We start from the raw sequence: 21,076 nt of genomic DNA, 5'->3' as shown, positions 1-21,076 counted from the left end.
TTATAGAAACGATTTCTTTTGAAAATTTTCTTACGAAATCCTCAGTTTGAGTTCAGACACACCCGTGATTATGCCTGAATCCCTCAAACCAAGGCTCTGATACCAACTTTTAACATCCCAAAAAAACATGACCAAAAATTTCTTTTTAATACATTAATAAAACCATATGTATCAAATCATTTCAACCATAGCTAAAGGTTTATATATTAAATCAGAGTATCATTTCAAAACACTTGTTTATTTTATCAGAGTAAACATCTCAGGCTAAAACTACTTTGGTGTGTGCCACACAATCACCCCGAGCTCCTCCCTCCACTACCGGAAGTACCTGAAACCAAAACTGAAAACTGTAAACACGAAGCTTAGTGAGTTCCCCAACCTACCACATACTATACACATATGTCATACAACTAAGAGACTCGGGGCCCGCACATTCTCATGGAGATTCGGGCCCTGCCCACACTCCGCTTTCTAAGAGATTTGGGCCCCGCCCACACTCCACTATCTAGGATATTCGGGCCCCGCCCATACTCTGCTGTCTAAGAGATTCGGGCCCCGTCCTCACTCCTCTGTCTAGGAGATTCGGGCCCCGCCCACACTCAGCTACTATCATGCATACAAGTATCACACAGACAACAAGTATCTCTAACTTTATAAAGCAGGCACATAACTACACTCAAATAACATTACAAGATTCGGGCCCCGCCCACACTCGACTACTGTGAGATTCGGACCCCGCCCACACTTAACTATTAAAATGCATACAAGTATCACCCAGACAACAAGTATATCTAATACTATCAATCATACGTATATCCATAATCAAATAATACTATGAGATTCAGGCCCCGCCCACACTCGGCTACTATGAGATTCGGGCTCCGCCTACACTCAGCTACTAATATAACACATATATGGGTCGGCCTTGGTGCCTTCGACCCGTTCCTACTGAAAGGAAACTCACCTCGCACTGCTGAAGACTAGCTGAAACACTTATGACTGCCAACCGACAACTTTTAAATTGTTGATCCTTCGGCTTCCCGAACTATCAATACCCAAAATAACATTTAGACCACAATTCACTCAAAAGTCAAACTTGGTCAAAGTCAATGCTTTGAGTTGACTTCAACTCGCCGAGTTGGCTCACCAACTTGTCGAGTCCCACAATCCACATACTACTTCTAAACTCCGATCCCACTCATCGAGTTCTCAGTGAACTCATCGAGTACACCTTCAACACATCGGGACCCTCCTTCATCTGACTCGCCGAGTCCTCCTTTGAACTCGTCGAATCCATCTTCATAAATTAGGGAGATTATCTTGGACTCGTCGAGTTCCTCGCTGAACTCATCGAGTACGGTGATCTCCAGGTCCACTACGAACCCAGACTGGCTGAGTCCCTTACCAACTCAACTCACACCTTCTAACAGAAGGGTTTTAGGGCAAGAAAGGACCTGACTCGCCGAGCCCTCTATGTACAATTCTATTCAGACGATTTCAGTCAAGTACAAAGTATCCAAGACCCATATCTAACATTCTAGGGTCGAAATAACACACAAAGCTACTGCCTTCACATCCAAGCATGGCCCTTTTTGCTCAAAAGTCCAAAACAACCTCTTAAACTTTGCATGGGGAGTTCTAATGGCATAAAGTTTCCACCTTTATGCCTTAACTACACTAAACACTCTCATATCTGAAAGGATCTTGCTTGGGGACGTCCAAATCCCCCAAGTAATCATTCTTGGACCAAAAACTTGATAAAAGGGACTATAAAGAGATCAAATAAACCAAAAGCCAAGATCAAGACTTGATTACCAAGAATTGCAGCCAATGGAGTGTATCTTTTGGATCTACTTCCTCCTCCTTGAACCCCCAACTTCCTTCCTCTCCTTCTTCCTCTTCAAGAGCACACAAATCACACAAAGGTGGCTCAAACACTCACAAGATGCACTAGGGTTTCGTAGGTGAGGGTTTAGGGTCTGGCGGGTGAAGATGAGGCTGAGGAAACGAGAATGAGATGCTTAAATAGGGTACCAAGTCCGAATTTAGGGTTTTCCCAAAACCTGACCAAATTGTCGAGTTAGTCCTTTGACTCGTCGAGTAGGTCACTTAACCTGCAATCCAAGTTGCACTCCTAATCGTTGAGTCACCCCATCTACTCGACAAGTCACTTCCTTATTTTGAGGTTTTTCTTTCCTTTCTAGGTCTTCTGAATTCGGGGTGTTACAAAGTTTGGATAAACCACAAAATTAGGTTCAAGATAATGTGAACCTTTTTCTTTTATGATTTTGTCAAATTTCTTTGACTCTTCATACACCTGATCTTCAACAATTTGAGGAATTTTTGTTTCTTTTGAAACACTTGGAACATTTGTTTCTTTCGAAACATTTTCATCATCATCACTATCAGTCTGAGTATCTTTGACAGTCACATAGTTAGGATTAAAAACTTTCAAAGTATAGGGTTGGTCTTTGTCAACTTTAATATTCGAATCATGACATATTTCTTTACCCTTAGCTAATGATTTGACATTAATGACAGATATCTGAGAACAATCAACAACTTCTTCTTCAATTTCACTGATATTATCATCTTCGATATCAACAAAGTTGTTTTGGGAGTCAAAAGTTGAATTCTCAGTCTTTTTCAAAATCTTGATTTGTTCATTTACAGTCAAGGTCTAATTAACTATATCAACAAGACCATTAGCATCTAGATGTTCATCAATTTTCACTATTCCATAGGGATATCCATTATCGGGAACTTTATCAAAGTAAGAAATAGTCATCTCACAATCATAAGAAGTTGTATCTAATTTTTCCCTTTCGAAAGATAAGAATGGTAGAAGCTTCCTATGTTGTTCTTTACTTATGTCACTCGAGTGATGCAATTCAGTCAATTTACAATAGAGTCTTTTAGCAGAATTATAGTAAATATTCCTTTGTTTCAACAAAATCCTATTATCTGTATTCAAACTATTTCTATCAATCATGATGTTTGTTATTTGTAACTTTAGATGATCTATCTTAGCCTTCTTTACCTCCAACATCCTCTGGGTTTCTAGTAACTGAGTACTAGACTTTTTAGCCTCATTGCTAGCAAAGATCACTAGATTATTAACATAAGTAATAGCAACATCAAACTCAGTTAACACATAATTATAAGCACTTGAAGGAATATTAAAAGATTGAAGTAGAGAACGTACCTTCGATGCCATTGGTGTATTGTCTCCTGATGTCGAAACAAAGCATTTACGAGTGATTTTATCTTCTTCATCCTCCTCATACCTTGCGAACATGGCTTCATGCGTTGGATTTCTCATTTCTTCGTTATCTGAGCCTAAAGACCATATTTGGTATTTCCCCCATCTTCATCTTCTCCTATTGCTACCAGTGACAATCCCTTCGATTTAGCTCTTACTTCTTCGAGCCTTTCAGAATAGTATGCCTCATCCTTAACCCTATTCTTATTTTCTTCTTTCTTCGTCACCATACAGTCATTAGCCATGTGATTTGCTCCATGACAGTAATGACAATCAACTCCTGAATCACCCTTTAACTTTTTCTCTTGTTTCGAATCTTCACCCTTAACCTCTTTCTTCTCAAACTTTTTCTCATCAATAACATTCCCAGTGTTACTTTCCTTCATTTCTCCAACTTTCGACTTTGCATTGAACGACTTCTTGTAAAACTTCTTTACTCTATTATTAGAGTAAAAAGCCACTGCTTCATTATCAGAGTTGACGATAAGACCTTCGTCTTCAGAACTTTCGTTCTCAATAGCTTCCATTTCACCTACCCTTCCCGATACCATCGAAACCAATGCTAATGGACCACCCAGATTGATCTTTGACTCTTCAGCTATTTCATTCACTTCGGCTTCGTGAGCTTTTAGCAGATTGTAAAGATCATTGAGAGATAAAAATCGAAGGTCTGTTGTGTCTTCATCATCAAGCTCACATTCCTCCACTCCTTGCGAAGCCCCATAATGAAAGTAAGGTTGTATTCCAAGCAGACCTGGTAATTCCATACCTATTACACTTGTAGACGAGCTCGTTCAGACGATCATAGTAAAATTCGATCAATTCTCCATCTTTTTGCTTAAACTCCCTTAATTTAATCAGACATTGCTTGACCGAGCTGATTTTGGTCTTCTCACCGCCCTAGTACTTTTCCTTCTGCGTATTACAGATTTCTTTTGAAGTTTTGTAGGTTTGAACGTAATTATACACAATAGGTGGAAGAGCACCACAAAGCTCTCTCATGCACCTTTTCTCGTTCTTCTGCAGCCTTGCAGTTTGATCAGCAACACTTTGAGTTGATGCAGAAGTACCAATGCTTTGAACAAAATGATGAGGAAGAACATCATCAGTAATGCACTTCCATAGCTCTTCATCAATTCGTTCAAGTAATCCTCCATACGTTTTGCCCATTGATCGTAATACTCCGGAATAAGCATAGGAATCTTAGTTGAAGATCCTAGCATATGAGAGAAAGAAGTCATAATATTCATGTTAAAGTTCGTCATGGATGTACGGACGAATTCAGAGGAAAACTTGAGAAATTTGAGATTAACAAGATGGATCAAACAGCAAACGAACATCGAACACTCGATTAGTCAATCGAAATCCAGAATCAAATCAGAACTGAATATCTACAAAGATTTTCAGGATCAAAAGTGCGGAAACTTTTGAATCTAGAATAAGATTCAAAAAGCTTTTGAAACAGAAGAAAATCATATCAAAACAGTTTGATTCCTGCTCTGATACCAATTGTAGTTCCGACTGAATCGAGTAATGAAACAAAATCAGAGTATGAAATGATTTAGAACACTAGATCTGAATATAATCTGTTTGGCACGTTTGTATTGCTTGATCAGTTGAATACAAGAGGAAAAAATAGAAATGATTACAATCAGGGAAAAGTTCTTAACCTCTAAAAGTATCCTTCACATATTTTATATGGAAAACTGAAAGCACAAAAAATATAAGGACATTCGACATCTAAGTTTCGACATTAGAGTAGTCCTTAAAATAAAATACAATCCAACATTCAATATTACTGACACCAAAGATAAATTCGACATCTCACAACCTTCGAACCTCAACAAGGAGCAACAACAGTAATAGTGGAGGCAATACTCTTTCCTTTCATTCCACTTTTAGCAGTTCTCAACAAGCTTTGAAGTTGAGCCAATGTGGTCTCTTGGTTATTCAAATGATAAGTCATGATGAACTGATCATAAAAACTAGAGAATGTTTCCAAGATTATGTCAATAGTCAATTCCTCATCGAATTTCACATTGAGCTTCAACAAACGTTCCACATATCATTGCAGACGTTGCAAGTGGCTCGTGACAGACTCTCCGTCCTTTGTCTTGCTGGTAATGAGGGACTTTACTATCTCGTATTTTTCTTTGATTCTAGTTTAGATCTTCCATTTTCCTGAACAAGTTTTTTTCCTTTGTCTCACAGATAATTCTTCATACAAGCCATCTCCCTTTGCTTAAACCCGCAGTGTAGAAGGAAGAACAATTAAAGAAATTCCACAAAAAATTGTATGCACCATCTTGATTTCTCTGTCAAAGATTTTAGCATTTCAAATCATAAATAGGGATTGCAAACATTCAATCTGATGATATTCAAAGGTGGTATACCACATATATCAATAGAGGTGAGGTTGAATTTGAAGATGAAACTTTAACGCCTCGTTCCCAAGTTTAACAAAAGAAAAGAAGAGAAGAGAAAAGAAAGTCATGAGAGAAAAGAAGAGAAAGGAAAGGAAAATAAAATTTTCTTTTGTGTTCCCGAGTTTGAGAGAAGTGGAAGAAAAATGAATCATTTTGTTCTTTCTTTCCAAATCCTCCCAAATCAGAAGGAAAGTTAGGAGGGAAAGTGATCCTCTTATTTCCCTCCACTTCCCTCCTTTAATGAAACTCGGAAACACCAATTTTTTTTATTTTCTTCTCATTTCCACCCGTTTCCTTTCCTTTCTCTCGTTAAGTTGAACTCGGGAACGGGGTGTAAGGTTTTAAACAAATGTAACATGCATAGGGTGGGTTGTGGGGTATATGTGGTATGGGTAAGTGGATCACTTTACATTACAATAATAATAATATAACATTTATTAAGTAATAATAATATGATAAATATAAATTTAAAAGTATAAACCGGTTATTTTGTAAAGTGTTTGACATGTATATATAACGACATAAGACTTGTACCATGTGAAAATCAAGTTTCTCATGGAACGGAACCGTGGTTCTGATAGTGGGTTGATCATCGCGTTCTGGTTTGGGCTATTTTTGATTTCGGTTCCAACTGGATACAGATCGTTCTTGATTGGGTTTCAAACCGAGTTTACACTATATTAATGTAATCTATGGTTCATTTTTTCAAAATAACATTTTTCATATCATTATATACCATGAGATTTAATTTCATTTGGGTTTTTAAGTGGGGGGCATGAAAAGTAATTAAAATATAAAAATTACCAAGTCAATTTTAGTCAAAAGGACAAAAAAGGCAGTTTGGGTATTACGTACATGAAGGGAAAAAAGTGAATGGTAAACAGTAATATCTGGCGGTCCTTTTTGCTTTCTTTATTTAACGCCATCTCCGTTGACGTATCTCGCCCCCATATTTCACAAGCCCCTCTCTCTCGTTCTCTTTTCGATCGATCCCTCTCCAAAAGCTCTTTCTCAGGTAAATCGAATCTTCATTTTCGTTTCCTCTTTGATTTTGTTGATTATACCCATAATTAAAACGAATTTCCTTGAAATTTTCTGTTCATCCGCCTTCAGATCTCTGGTGATTGACTTGTTTTAACAAATCTGTGTAATTTATTGGCAATTCTTATGCAACCGAGAGATTTCTCGTGATGTATTCACAATTTATTGAGACTTTCCATTCAAAATCGGCGGTGTTAGGTTATCGATGTGCAGTTTTACTTCGTGATTTTTAGGTTTACGTTTTTGTAAGTTTTTGATCTGCATGTTCTACAAGCTGTAAAGATCGATCTACTTTCTGAATTATAATTTTATAAAAACTATTTCTGTTGTGGAGCTGTTATCGAAGCTATAACCTTAAAGATCCATCAGGTTGAATCACTTCGAGGAGAAAATGCCGGATTTTTCTTCGTAATTTAGGTTTTATTCAGATCCGAATTCCGATCGATCGTTCTTAGATTGTAACATTCTTTTCCTGTTAAAAGTTCATCACGGACTTTGATTTGAAAATCGATTAAGTTTCGGTGAAGCGATTTTTGTATAGTTACGATGATGACAATACATGTTCGGAAAATCATATATGTTCTTAAATTTTCAATTTCGCAACTGCTATTAATGCTTTGTTTACAAGCTAACTTGAATCTAGATACACCTAACAGATACATTTTCATACATCCTCAGATCCAATACATGTTAATAGTTTCTTTACAATTCTATCCAAAATTTGTGTTTACAATTTCGTTTTCTTAGGGATCTTCACCAGCAATAGAATGGGGCTAACATTCACCAAGCTTTTTAGCCGGCTTTTTGCCAAGAAAGAGATGCGTATTCTGATGGTGGGTCTCGATGCAGCTGGTAAGACAACCATTTTGTACAAGCTCAAGCTTGGTGAGATCGTGACAACAATCCCTACCATTGGTATGTCCTCTTTAATCTTTGTATAGATCATTTCTTGATTTATCTCTCTTCCCTTCATGTCAATCTTGGAGAATTAAATGGTCTTTCAGTTTCTTGAAACTTGATTAAATTGTGTTTCTTTTTCAGGGTTTAATGTTGAGACTGTTGAGTACAAAAACATCAGCTTCACTGTGTGGGATGTTGGGGGTCAAGACAAGGTAGGGACATTTTTGGTTTTTGATCTTCAGTTGGTATTTATTCTCTCTTTCTATGTGTGTGTGTGTGTGTTTATCAGTGAATGTTGTGTTATGTGCAGATTCGTCCACTATGGAGGCACTACTTCCAGAACACTCAGGGGCTTATCTTTGTGGTTGATAGCAATGACAGAGATAGAGTTGTTGAGGCAAGAGATGAGTTGCATAGGATGTTGAATGAGGTAATTTTTGTGTGTGTGTGTGTGTGTTTTTAAAAAGAATTACTTCTTCTCATACTGTTTTTTTGCTTGATTTCAAAAATAAAATTGTAGTTTGATTGAAATAATGAAAATTTCTAAATAGATATATGTGGAATTGAAAAGTAGATTAATAAAAAAAATGATTATATGATTTATATTACAATCTCTCCTTCCATTTCATGATGCAATGAAAAATCCACCCCATGGCTAAAGAATGAATCATTCCATTCTAACAGGCAAAAAGAACAATTTATTTTTATTTTTATTTTGCAAATCACTTTTAAATAAATAACTAAATAAACTAATCAACTTTATATAAGAAGAAGTTATATAATAACCATAAAACTAAATTTATTTATTGATACAGGATGAGCTTCGAGATGCAGTGTTGCTTGTATTTGCTAACAAACAAGATCTTCCAAATGCAATGAATGCTGCTGAAATCACCGATAAGCTCGGCCTCCATTCCCTCCGACAGCGCCACTGGTAAAATCTCGTCTCCATGATATATCATATTAGATGACCGGTGCACCGTCCATATATCAGATGACTAGTGCAAGTATAAAGTTGCACTAGTCATCTCACCAGTCTGATACACACAGTGCACCAGTCATCTGATATATCATATCAGATGACCGGTGCACCAATCATATATCAGATGACTAGTGCAAGGATAAAGTTGCACTGGTCATCTGATAATTGGATGACTATCCACCAGTCTGATTGTCAATCAGACTGGTGTAGTCATCCAATATCATTATATAGTATTAACCTTATGTTGCTTTACCGCAGGTACATCCAGAGCACCTGTGCAACTTCCGGTGAAGGACTTTACGAAGGTCTCGATTGGCTCTCTAACAACATTGCTAACAAGGCACGTAATATTGCATCATTTTAAAAATATATTCTCTTATTATTATTATTTGAATATAATCGTTGTGTTTTTTTTTTTTTGTTAAATGTTGCTACAGGCATAATGTGATGTTTGAATGCGGATCCTGGATGGGAGTTTCTCTCATTCTCGTTGTTGTCTGAGCTGTGTGCGATTCTGGGATTTCATCGTTAAACAGCTTTTTGTGCTTTTTGTTCGTAGCAATGTGTCTGATATAATATTTGGTTGTATTGCAAGTATTTTTTTTTTTTTTTTTAAATGTTATCGTCTAGATTTTGGTTTCATAAACCTAAAGTTGTAACAGAGCTTAATTTTGCTTGTTTTATATAGTTTGCTCCTATTCTATGCTTCACTTTTGCTTAATATGCGAAGAAAGTGCCAAAATTTCTTCAAATGTTTTCATTTCATTCCGTAATAGAATGTGATGAAAATTTATTCACTAAATTGACTATATTTTGGAACTTTATATATTGGATTTACCCTTATTTCATGGCTTTAACAAAATCGTTGAAAATATCTAGCGAACCCCGAAAGGATAGACAAAAGCTTTAAAAGGTAGTGAAAAAATTTTTAAGGGAACTTGAAAGAATTTTAAGGGAACTTAGGGACTCTTCAAAAGTTTAATAGGGTGTCTCGGATTTATTATGAATCTTGAAAGAATTTTAAGGGAACTTTTATTGGTTTATTGGTTTATGGTGGTGTGAAAAGGAGTTTATCTTCAAAGAATTTTTAGGTAAAATGATTTATTGGTTTATTGTGGTGTGAAAATGAGTTTTTTAAAAAGTATCATTTAGTGAAAAAAATCAACAAGTTAAAAAATATTTGTCTGTCTTATATATGTTTTTAAAAAGAAATTGATTTTTACAACTTAAAAAGTTATAATAAATTTTGTAAAGTTAGAAATTCTAACTTATTAGAATCTCTTTTTTGAAAGGATTATTACATTACCAAATTTTTTTTTTAACTTATTCACTTATTAAAAAAGTCAATATATCCAGAAGTTTTTTTCAAATGAAATCCCAAAGACCTCCTAATTCTCCTCTGTGACTGTTTGTTGTATCTTTCACCGTGAAAAAAAAAGTGAAGATTTATTGTTTTGTTTTTGTGGATCAAAAACATGAATAGTATGCAAGTAATTTATAAACCTTCGTTTTTGCAGTGTATTTAAGTCATAAATATTTAACCAAAAGCTATTGAAAGTAGGTTTTATCCTTTAGGTTATTTCATTTTGTTATTTGAGTTTGATAAATACAATACTATTTCCTAGACTGAAAAAGTAGCGTAAAGGAGATCGCCATATTCAATGATGAAACCCTCGCAAATGGTTGATGAGACGTCTCTGATCCAAGTGCGGGTGTCTGAAATTATTCAAATTGATGTTATTATTTGTTCAACAGCGGAACACAAACACTTGAATTAAGGAGACCGAAAATAACACTTCAAAGTAAAAATATCTATTTAAGAAAAAAAAACAGTTAATTTTTTTTTTCATATTGATAGACTACATAAAAAATATTATATATAATAAAAGACAACAGGTCTATTAATAATATACTTTTGGGTTTTAGACTTTGACTATAATAGTTTTATATAGTCTCTGTGTAAAAAATAAATTACAAAAATTGTCGTTGTAATTTATAGAAAATGTTTTTGGATATTTTTTTACTCAAATAACTAATGTATTTAAATAGTATACTCTTGGTCTATATTCAAAAAAAAAAAAAAAAAATATCGATAACTAATAGAAAATTTATAGAGTATCTCCACCACAAAGCGGACATAAATAGATTTCTGACCTGCATCATCACATAATAGTTAACATAAAGTTTATAATAATATAATAAAATAAAAAAATACATGTAACCAATATATATATATATATATATATATATATATATATATATATATATATATATATATATATATATATATATATATATATATATATATATATAATAACCAACTAATTTTTGAAAAAATAATATAACAAATTGATAATATATTTTATATTATAAAATTCTAACCAAACAAAATAATTTCTTTATTTGTCAGCTTACTTTATTTATGTTTACGTTTTACTATTACAATATGATATTAGTGTATATTTACTTGCATTTAGAGGTATGGTTCTATATTTTTCCTAGGGGTGTAGACGAGTCGAGCCGAAGCCGAGCCTGATCAAGCTCGAGCTTGATTTGAGCTTTAAAATGAAGCTCAAGCTCGGCTCATGAACAATTTAGTGAGCTCGCGAGTCTAAACAAGTCTCTCTCTTTCTCTCTCTCTCTCTCTCTCTCTATATATATATATATATATATATATATATATATATATATATATATAGAGAGAGAGAGAGAGAGATGCTTGCGGGCCCACTAATTAAAGCTCGCCTTGAGCTCGTTTAATAAACGAGCCTCATATTTAGGCTCGAGCTCAGCCTGGGCTTGTTTAATTCGATCTCGAATCGAGCTTTTAACGAGTCGATCCCGAGTAACTCACGAATAACTCGGCTCACTTACATCCCTAATTTTTCCTTTGCAACATATTTATGTAGTAAATAAAACATAAATATATCCATCCCAAGTTTTTGCCACAAAAGTATTATATATAAAATTTTGTTCTATTTTAGTTTCGACTTTACTTTTTGTTCCTTATTTGTCATTATATTTTTGAAAAGATTTTATTTTCGAGTCATTGACAAGTCATCAACAGTCTTGACATGTCGGTTTGATTTAAATAAAATATTTTTTTCAGTTTGTATTTAACCACAACATTTATGTATGAGTTTTCGTTTAGCCCCAACATTTTATTTTTTGGAAAAAAAAAATCATTTTAGCTCTTGGTTGGTCATGATCAATATGTATTTTAAAATGTAATAACTTAAAATAAAAAATAAGGAAAAAATGAAGGCAAGAATAGAAGCTGTGACTTCTCCTTAAGATGCAGGGTGTGTTAGCTAGTAAGTCGATGACTTTTTTATCAGTGTTTGTTGTATTTAATGTACACATGTACTTTAAAATGAAGGAAAAAAGATCTTGAGTCTGAGATATCTAATAAACGATATGATATACTAATCTTCGAGCCAATTAAAATTATCATTTCTTTGGTTTCTCAACAAATATGTTATTAGAAATATTTGGTTTCTCAGCAAATATGTTATTAGAAATAACTAATTGTTTCTTAGATAAGTTATGAATGAAATAACAAATTTGATTGTCTCAAAGATTATCATTTCATTTTGTTTATTAGATGTCACGAACTCAAGACTTAAAGTAGGTATTTTTCCTTCATTTTTAAATACATGTATACTTTAAATACAACAAACAATGGTAATATAAAAAAGATAGTCATGACTTACTAGCTAACACGCCTCGCCCCTGCTCCTCAAGGGGAAGTCGCAGTTTTGACTCTTGTTTTCGTCTACGTTTTAAAATATCTATTCGTGACTAACCAAAGACTAAAATGAGATTTTTTCTAAATAATAATGACAAATGGGGAATAAAAAAAGATGTTAGGGATAAATATAAACTCATACATAAATGTTAGGGCTAAATGCAGACTAGGAAAAATATTTTATCTATGCCAAATAGACACGTCATCATGACCTCTTGGCGACCGGCTAATGGCCAACTTTTTTTAAAATATGATGACAAATGAGGAACAAAAAAATAAAATTGTAGCTAAAACAGAACAAAGTTGTATATATAATGACTTTTGTAACATAAATCCTTTAGATAATGTCTTTTTAAACTCATTTATATTAGATATATTCACAACATCTACCAGTGATATAAAGAGATAGAAAGAAAAAAATTGGGAAAAAGAGAAGTAATATTGAATACATACATCTTCCTACTTACTATGGTATAAAGTGTAATGCCCGTAGATTCGGGCTAATAAGTAATAATTATTCGTCGTGCAAATGATAAATAGATGATTTTGATCAAAGATTACATAGAATAAATAATCTTAAACAAAGTTATAATAGATGTGACAAGGATTTGGTACAAATAAATAACTTTGAAATCGGACTTCGTATGACAAGTTATGTTTCCTCGAAGTTTCATGATTAAACCGACACGACTATGCGCATTGTAAAAATTAAATTTTAGATAGATTTCTTATTAGAGAACAACCAAATCTGATTGTAAGAGGAAGTTATGATTTTTCGAAGTTTCAGCGCAGCAATGTGCAACATAGAAACCGAAACTGAAATTAATCGATTGTTAGGAAAAACAATCTAAACAAGAGTTTAAGATTTCATCAATACCTATTCGTCAATATAAGTACAGTTGAGAAAAAATATTATATGAGAGAGTTATGATTTTTTTTATACGGACTTTAGCACTTTAAGCTTGTTAAAATATAACTTTAAAAATAAAGTGAAAATTAGTCGACGGAGTCTAAATGAAAGTTGCATACCTATTTGATAGTTACGCATGGATACAAAGAACGTAAAAAATGAAGCTCGTACGAAGAAGTTACAAAATTTACGAAATTCATGATTTGCGACATGTACGCAAAGGCGCGGTGCGCACGCTTCTCGATGGTCTACGTAGGACCAGCGAGAATCTTCCATGTGTCACAATCAAGAGGGCTGACCAGGCCCTGGCACGGTGCACACGTATTCTGGGCGTGGTATGCTTCTGTATTTTTCTGCTATATATAGCCCTTCAGCTCTTCATTCGATCTCCACACATTCCTAGCTCTCTCTCTCTCTCTCTCTCTCTCTCTCTCTCTCGAGTTTCTCTATGTTTTAGTCCGAAAATTCTATTGTAATTCGATAATTAAGAAGAAATTAGAGGTTTATTTAGGATTTCTCCAAGTTTGTTGTACCTCTCTCTCATTTGACAAGGAAAGACGTGGATTTTCACCGGGGACGTGAGCAACAGGCTACGTTCGAGACGCAGAGACAGAAATTAGGTGAGGCCCCTGTGTTGACCCTTCTGGAGGGCGTGGAGGATTTTATTGTATATTGTGATGCTTCTATCACCGGTTTGTGGACAATACTTGTAACGACCCAAAATACGACCCAAATTGTTTTTGTTTAAATAGTGCTGAAAGCTAACAATCATCCATAAAATATAATGAAACCGTACGTCACAAATCCCAAAAAGTTATAATAGATGTGTCATGACAAAAGAACTGTATCAACATATCACAGTATCTGAAACAAACTCACAGGATAAAAGAAACTGAAGCTATGGTGTGTGCGATGCCATCAACCCGAGCTCTTCCCTTTGCTAGTGGAAGTACCTGAAACCAAGACTGAAAACTATAAGCACGAAGCATAGTGAGCTCCCCCAAACTACCACACACCATACAGTAACATATAAAGCACATATTGGGCCTTGCCCACTGCATCGGACCGAAATCTGGAAACTGCATCGGACCAAAGTCCGGAACTAACCAGGGCCTTGCCCTCTGCATCGGACCGAAGTCCGGAAACTGCATCGGACCGAAATCCGGAACTAACTGGTTACTTGTCCCCTACATCAGACCGAAGTCCGAAAACTGCATTGGATTGAAGTCCGAAACTGACTGGGACCTTATCCCCTGCATCGAACCGAAGTCCGGAAACTGCATCGGACTGAAGTCCGGAAACTGACTGAGCATAAGATAGCATAGCATAAACATATCAACTAGCATAAGCACATAAACTGCATACTACATCAGACTGAAATCCGGATCACATAACACAAACATGCTTGAATCACAAAGACATCAAGCAATCTAACTACTGCATCGGATCGGGGTCCGGAACTACTGCCGACTAAACGGGCCGGCATTGTGGCTGTAGACCCGTTCCTATTGGAAGGAAAACTCACCTCATAATGCTGGCTGCTGAGATGATAACTCTAAAAGTGGCTGACTACTGCCTCGGAACTGTCCGGCTACAAATCCCAAAAACACTAGATCTGGTACTTATAAATGCCCTTAGGGTAAAATAACTGTTTTACCCCTGGTCAAAGTCAACTCCCTGGTCAAAGTCAACTTCCAGTTGACCAGACTCGCCGAGTCAGGGCGCAGACTCGTCGTGTCCCTCCATTATTAACTCTGACTTTAACTCACTGAGTCCCTTCTCCACTCACTGATTCACCCTGAACTCACAACTCGAAGAAAGATGGGGGAATCGTGACTCGACTCGTCGTATCCGAAGAACAACTCGCCCAGTCCTAACGTGCAAATTTCACACAATCGGTTCTAATCCAGTCCAGAGCATCTAACTCGAAGATCCAAGCTTCTGGGACCATCTAAACACGTGAAGTTGCTAACTTCACGTGTAACTAACAAGGAATGAGGCTATTTCACTCAAACTCTACTTTAATCGGAAAAACTCATCCGACTCGCCGAGTTGTATGAACAACTCATCGAGTCTAAAGCAACCTTCATTGGACTCTCTGAGTTGCTCACCCAACTCGCCGAGTCCACGACTATCTTCATATGAATCGCCGAGTCAACCTTGCGACTCGCCGAGTCCATTCAGTCCTTTTTCCATACAGACTTGATTTGAGCCATGCAGCGGCTCCAAATTACAGATCCAAGCTTCTAGGGCATGCTTATCACGTAAAGTTGCAAACTTTACGTGCATGCATGGCTTTAAAGGCTTCAAATGCAAATCTAGGCTCCTCATGGGGTTCCAAGCTCAAGAGGGACCTCAATCACCACCACAACTGAAACTTAACACTTCTAGAATGCAATGAGGGTCCAGATCTGAAGTATAACCCGATCATAAGGCTTTATCACAAAGGATTTGGGGTTTTTCGGCTTAAAAGCAACAATTTGGGGGCAAACAAGATCTACTACATCAATAGATGGAGACTTTATTACCAGAAAAGATGACCACAAATGAGTGTGTTCTGGATCTACTTCCTCTTTCTTGAACTCTTCAACCTTCTCCTTCTTCTACTTGCTCGAAAAGTTCCTTCACAAGTAACAAACACTGACACACTCTTTAAGGGGGCTAGGGCTCGGTAAAGGATGCTCTGAGGGTGATGGAGGTGAGGTTGGGACGCATTAATGCATTTTAAGAGGGTGCAAACCCTTAAAATTAGTGCTTCATCCAGACAGGAGGACTCGCCGAGTCCCAGCGTATACACTCGTCGAGTAGCCGACTCAATTTGCGTGATCATCCTGCCTCTACTCGATGAGTCGGGATACAAACTCATCGAGTACCCCTTAATAAATGAAAATAATTTATTTAAATCACATACCAGAAATGAGGCGTTACAACTCTCACGACTTATCTTAGACTTCGTCCTCGAAGTCTGCTGCTGCTGCTGAATTTGAAAATAATTCTGGATAATGCTCCCTCATCTCCCCCTCGGACTCCCACATCCATTCTAAACTCTTTCGGTGCTGCCACTGCACCTTCACTAACTAAACCACCTTGTTCCTCAAGGTCTTCACCTTTCGATCTAAGATCACCACTGGTCTCTCGATATAATTCAGGCTGCTATTGATATGAGCACATTTAGTTATCAAATTCATGCATTATCTTAATACTTTATGTTGTTTTTGTCTATTTTAATGAACAAAAGGTGCTTAATTAGTTTATAATTTCATTTTTCAGCAAAAATGACATGCTCGAAAGGAAAGGAAACGGAACTAGCGATTGGAGGCTTGGATATTGGATTTTGAAGAAAGAAGGATGTTGCTGGACAGTTTGACCCCTCGTCAGTGTTTTGGCCATATCTCATGAACCATAACTCCGATTGACGAGATTCAAAATATTCTGAAAAGTAGACACAATTTCAGACGACTTTCGTGTTTTGAGAAAATGTTGATTCGAAAAGTACTCGGCGAGTAGGGTCGATTACTCGGCGAGTTGTATTGAACTTTCGCGATTCTGGACGCGCTGACTTGCCGTACATGGGTTTTAAGTGACGGACTCGCCGAGTAGGTCACTGGACTCGCCGAGTAGCCTCTGTTTTGTGAAAATCTATATAACAGGACTTTCAGATCGATACCCTGACATATAGATGAACCCTTGGAGGTCAATTGTTGACTAAAGGTGCTGTTGGAGCGTGGGAAGCAAGGGAATCAACCCTACATTCAATTGTGAAGAGAATCAAGACAATTTTGGTTTATTCTTAGTAACTTTTTGATTTGAATCATGTTTACATACTTTGATTTCGTTTTTGAGTTTATGTTTACTGCAATCATGAGCTAAAAACTTATTCTTCTGTTAGGGTAGATGAATTTGTGAACATGGATTGATTATTTGACTAGGATTAATTTTAATTGGTGATTATGTTTTATTAAGCTTGTTAAAGAACCTTATGTGTTGACAATAACTATTCTTCTATTAGTAAATCAATAATTAAGTTGTATGAACATCTCTTAGTTGCTAATTTCATATGATTTACGTGACCACATAGTTGTATGTCTAGGAATAACGAATGTGAAACTAGAATTAACTTGAATATAGGTAAGTTAATGTGTGAGCTTGTGTGATACACCATCAACAAGAGGTTAATTGAATCACCAATTTGATTATCTAATTACAAATCTTTCTAAACCTGAATCAACAAACTAGGAAATTCATTAATTTAGACATCTGGCCATTGCTTGAATTAATATGTTTTCTAAGTATTAGCTATAGCGAATGTGAATCTAATCACTTTAGTCGGTAACCAATGAAGAATTAATCTGATATATTTACCATAAAATCATCCATGGGAACAAATGATTCGAACCTAAACAGAAGGCCTTTTTAATCATTGAATTTAGTTGATTTTTGTTTTCTTAGCTATTAGTTGCTTAGTTTGCGTGTTAGTAAAGTATTTAAGTTTCTAGTCTTGCAAAACTAGAGAAAACTCTTTTTTTTACTTGTTTTATTTAGATAATATTAGCATTTATTTTAATTGTTTACCGTTCCCTGTGTTCGATACCCTACTTGCTTGAACTATATTACTAATCGATAGGTACACTGCCTTTCGTGTGTTTATTTTGTGTCTAAGTTAGTATGATTAAAACTAGTTTGTTTCACACACATCACTATCAACCTGATATCCTCCAAGGGTACGACTGCTGACTCGTCCACCAAACACTTTCTCAACTGAGAAACATGGAAAGTGTTGTGGATCTGGCTGAGCTCTGCCGGAAGATCCAACCGATAAGCAACCCGACCCACCCGGGCTAGAACCCTAAAAGGACGAATGAACCTGGGGCCCAACTTGCCCTTATTCCGGAACCTGATAACACCCTTCCAGGGTGATACCTTCAAGAGGACCATATCGTCCACATGAAACTCCAAGTTCGAACGCCTCCTGTCGGCCTAACTCTTCTGCCTACTCTGCGCAGTCTACAGTATGCTACGAACTTGCTGGATCAACTCTGTGGTCTTGAGCACCACCTCGGTGCTCCTGATAACTCGTTGACCGACCTCACCCCAACAAATTGAGGTCTTGCACTTCCTTCTGTAGAGCATCTCGAAAGGAGGACGGTCAATGCTAGTGTGGTAACTATTGTTATACGAAAATTCTGCTAGTGGAAGATACGTATCCCAACTACCACTGAAGTCTAGAACACATGCCCGAAGCATGTCCTCGAGAGTCTGAATTGTCCTCTCGCTCTACCGTCCGTCTGGGGGTGGAAAGTGGTGATAAAATGAAGACGAGTCCCCATCTCATCATGGATCCGTTTGCAACATCTGGAAGTAAAATGGACGTCTTAGTCTGACACTACCGAAACAGGCACTCCGTGTCGTTCCACTACCTCGTGCACATAGATGTCGGCTAGCTTCTCAGCCGATATGCTCTCCTGTATCGGTATAAAATGCGCGCTCTTGGTCAGCCGATCCACTATGACCCAAATCGAATCCACTCCCCTTGCGGTTCTGGGAAGCTTAGTAATAAAATCCATGGTAATGTCCTCCCATTTCCATACGGGAATGTCTAACGGCTGCATCTTGCCATGGGGTCTCTGGTGCTCTGCCTTGACCTTCCTGCAGGTCAGGCATCTCTCCACATACTAGGAAACATCTTGCTTCATGCATGGCCACCAATAGTCGGGTCGAAGATCTCTGTACATCTTCGTTGCCCCTTGGTGAATGGAAAATCGAGACTTATGGGCCTCGTCCATCAACACCTACCGTAATCCGCCCCAGTACGGTACCCAAACCCTCCCATGAAGGGTTAACAATCCCCGACTGTCATAATCAAAGGAAGCTACTCGGCCCACGATCCTCTTACACTTCTGCCTTTCCTCCTTGAGACCTTCGACCTGTACCTCCCTGATCTGCTCCAACAATGGAGTAATCACTGTCATCCTCAGGCATATATCCCTGATCGGGGCCGCTGTCACCTTGCGGCTCAGGGCATCGGCCACTACGTTGGCCTTCCTTGGGTGATAAAGGATCTCACAATCGTAATCCTTCACCACATCTAACCACTGACGCTGCCTCATGTTAAGATTCGGTTGGTCCTGAGGTATCTCAGACTCTTGTGATCCGTGTAGATGGTACAACGGACCCCATAAAGGTAGTATCTCCAAATCTTGAGGGCGAACACCACTGCCCCCAGCTCCAAATCATGCGTCAAATAGTTAGCCTCGTGAGGATTCAATTGTCTAGAGGCGTAAGCTATCACATGCCCCAGCTGCATCAACACTGCTCCCATACTTGTGATCGAGGTATCACAGTAGACTACAAAATCATCCACTCCCTCTGGCATGGTCATAATCGGTGCCTTGCACTATCGCTACCTGAGAGTCTCGAATGCCGCCTTCTGCTCAGGCCCCCAACGAAATACCACCTACTTCTTGGTTAGTCGGGTGAGTGGAAATGCTATCTTGGAGAAATCCTAGATGAATCTCCTGTAATACCCTACCAATCCTAGGAAGCTCCGAATCTTAGATGGAGACCTCGGGACCTCCCACTGCATCACGGCCTTGATCTTGTCCGGATCCACTAGAATACCCCTCTGGTTGATGAGGTGACCAAGGAACTACACCTTGCGCAACTAGAACTCGCACTTGGAGAACTTCGCAAAAAGTCTCTCCCTCCTCAATGTCTCTAGCACCTCTCTCAAGTGCTCCTCGTGCTGCTCCTGGGTCTTGGAGTAAACCAAGATGTCATCGATGAATACTATCACAGAACGATTCAACATCAGCCGGCATACGTGGTTCATGAGATCCATGAACGCGGTTGGAGCATTGGTGAGTCCAAACGGCATCACCACAAACTCATAATGACCATAACGGGTCCTAAAAGTTGTCTTCTAAACATCCTCACCCCTGACCCGCATCTGATGATAACCGGAGCGCAGATCAATCTTGGAAAACCAAGATGCTCCCTGAAGCTGATCGAAAAAATCATCTATCCTCGGGAGTGGGTAACGGTTCTTCACCGTTATCTTGTTCAACTCTTGGTAGTCTATGCACATACAGTGCAGCCCATCCTTCTTCTTCACAAACAGGATCGGGGCTCCCCATGGGGAGCTACTCGGTCTTATGAAACCCTTGTCTAGCAGCTCCTGCAGTTGCGTAGACAACTCCTGCATCTCTGGAGGAGCCAACCGATACGGTGCCTTGGCTATCGGAGCCGCACCAGGAACCAGATCAATCCTGAACTCAACCTGTCTCTCCAGAGGTATCCCAAGTAATTCCGATGGGAATACGTCCACGTACTCTCGCACCACTACTACATCATCTAATGTCATCTTACCCTTATCTTGGGTGTCCATCACATATGCGACATAACCTGTGCAACCCTACTGGAAGTAGCGCCTCGCTCACGCTGCTAAATAAAGAATCGGTCTGTACTGTGGCCTCTCGCCTTGAATCACTAACTCTCCCCCACTGGGAGTGCGAACCCTCACTAGCTGCAACTCGCAATCAACCACCGCCCCATTGGGGCTCTGCCAATCCATGCCTACTATGACCTTATTCCCTTGCAAAGGAATAGGGACCAGGTTTACCGAAAACTGCTCATCGAATAATTGCAGCGAGCATGCCTTATGCACCCTCGCGACCCTGACAGTCCTATCATCGGCTATTTCCACCTCGAGTGGACAATCCAGATCCCTTGTAGCTCTGCTAAATCTCTTGCTAAGCGCAAGAGAGACAAATGATCGAGTAGCCCCCAAATCAAATAACACCATAGCTGA

At 37.9% G+C, this 21,076-nt stretch overlaps 1 protein-coding gene across 2 annotated transcripts; it reads left to right on the top strand.

The window, feature by feature from the left end:
- Nucleotides 1–6,571: 6,571 nt before the first annotated feature.
- Nucleotides 6,572–9,219, top strand: LOC145009015 (ADP-ribosylation factor 2). Of its 2 annotated transcripts, XM_078967664.1 has the most exons (7): nt 6,572–6,703; nt 7,477–7,644; nt 7,771–7,841; nt 7,940–8,059; nt 8,445–8,563; nt 8,870–8,951; nt 9,049–9,219. In XM_078967664.1, exons 2-7 carry the CDS (start codon nt 7,497–7,499, stop codon nt 9,052–9,054), a joined length of 546 nt encoding a protein of 181 aa, XP_078823790.1. In that variant the 5' UTR covers nt 6,572–6,703; nt 7,477–7,496; the 3' UTR covers nt 9,055–9,219. The 2 variants fall into 2 exon arrangements, with proteins under 2 accessions (XP_078823790.1, XP_078823789.1); XM_078967663.1 differs by having other exon boundaries at nt 8,870–9,088.
- The last annotated feature ends 11,857 nt before the right edge of the window (nt 9,220–21,076 follow it).

This window comes from Lactuca saligna, chromosome 8 (genome assembly GCF_052625555.1).
Source record: "Lactuca saligna cultivar CGN05327 chromosome 8, ASM5262555v1, whole genome shotgun sequence".
Taxonomy (NCBI): Eukaryota; Viridiplantae; Streptophyta; class Magnoliopsida; order Asterales; family Asteraceae; genus Lactuca; species Lactuca saligna.
Note: the sequence above shows the minus strand (reverse complement) of the source record. Positions and strands in the feature narration are given on the sequence as shown.

Excerpts from the sequence above, each read along its gene's own strand:
- LOC145009015 (XM_078967663.1), top strand. The coding sequence starts at position 7,497 with ATGGGGCTAACATTCACCAAGCTTTTTAGCCGGCTTTTTGCCAAGAAA. Across the intron at positions 7,842-7,939 it reads ATGTTGGGGGTCAAGACAAG|ATTCGTCCACTATGGAGGCA; the intron begins GTAGGGACATTT and ends TGTTATGTGCAG. Across the intron at positions 8,564-8,869 it reads TCCCTCCGACAGCGCCACTG|GTACATCCAGAGCACCTGTG; the intron begins GTAAAATCTCGT and ends GCTTTACCGCAG.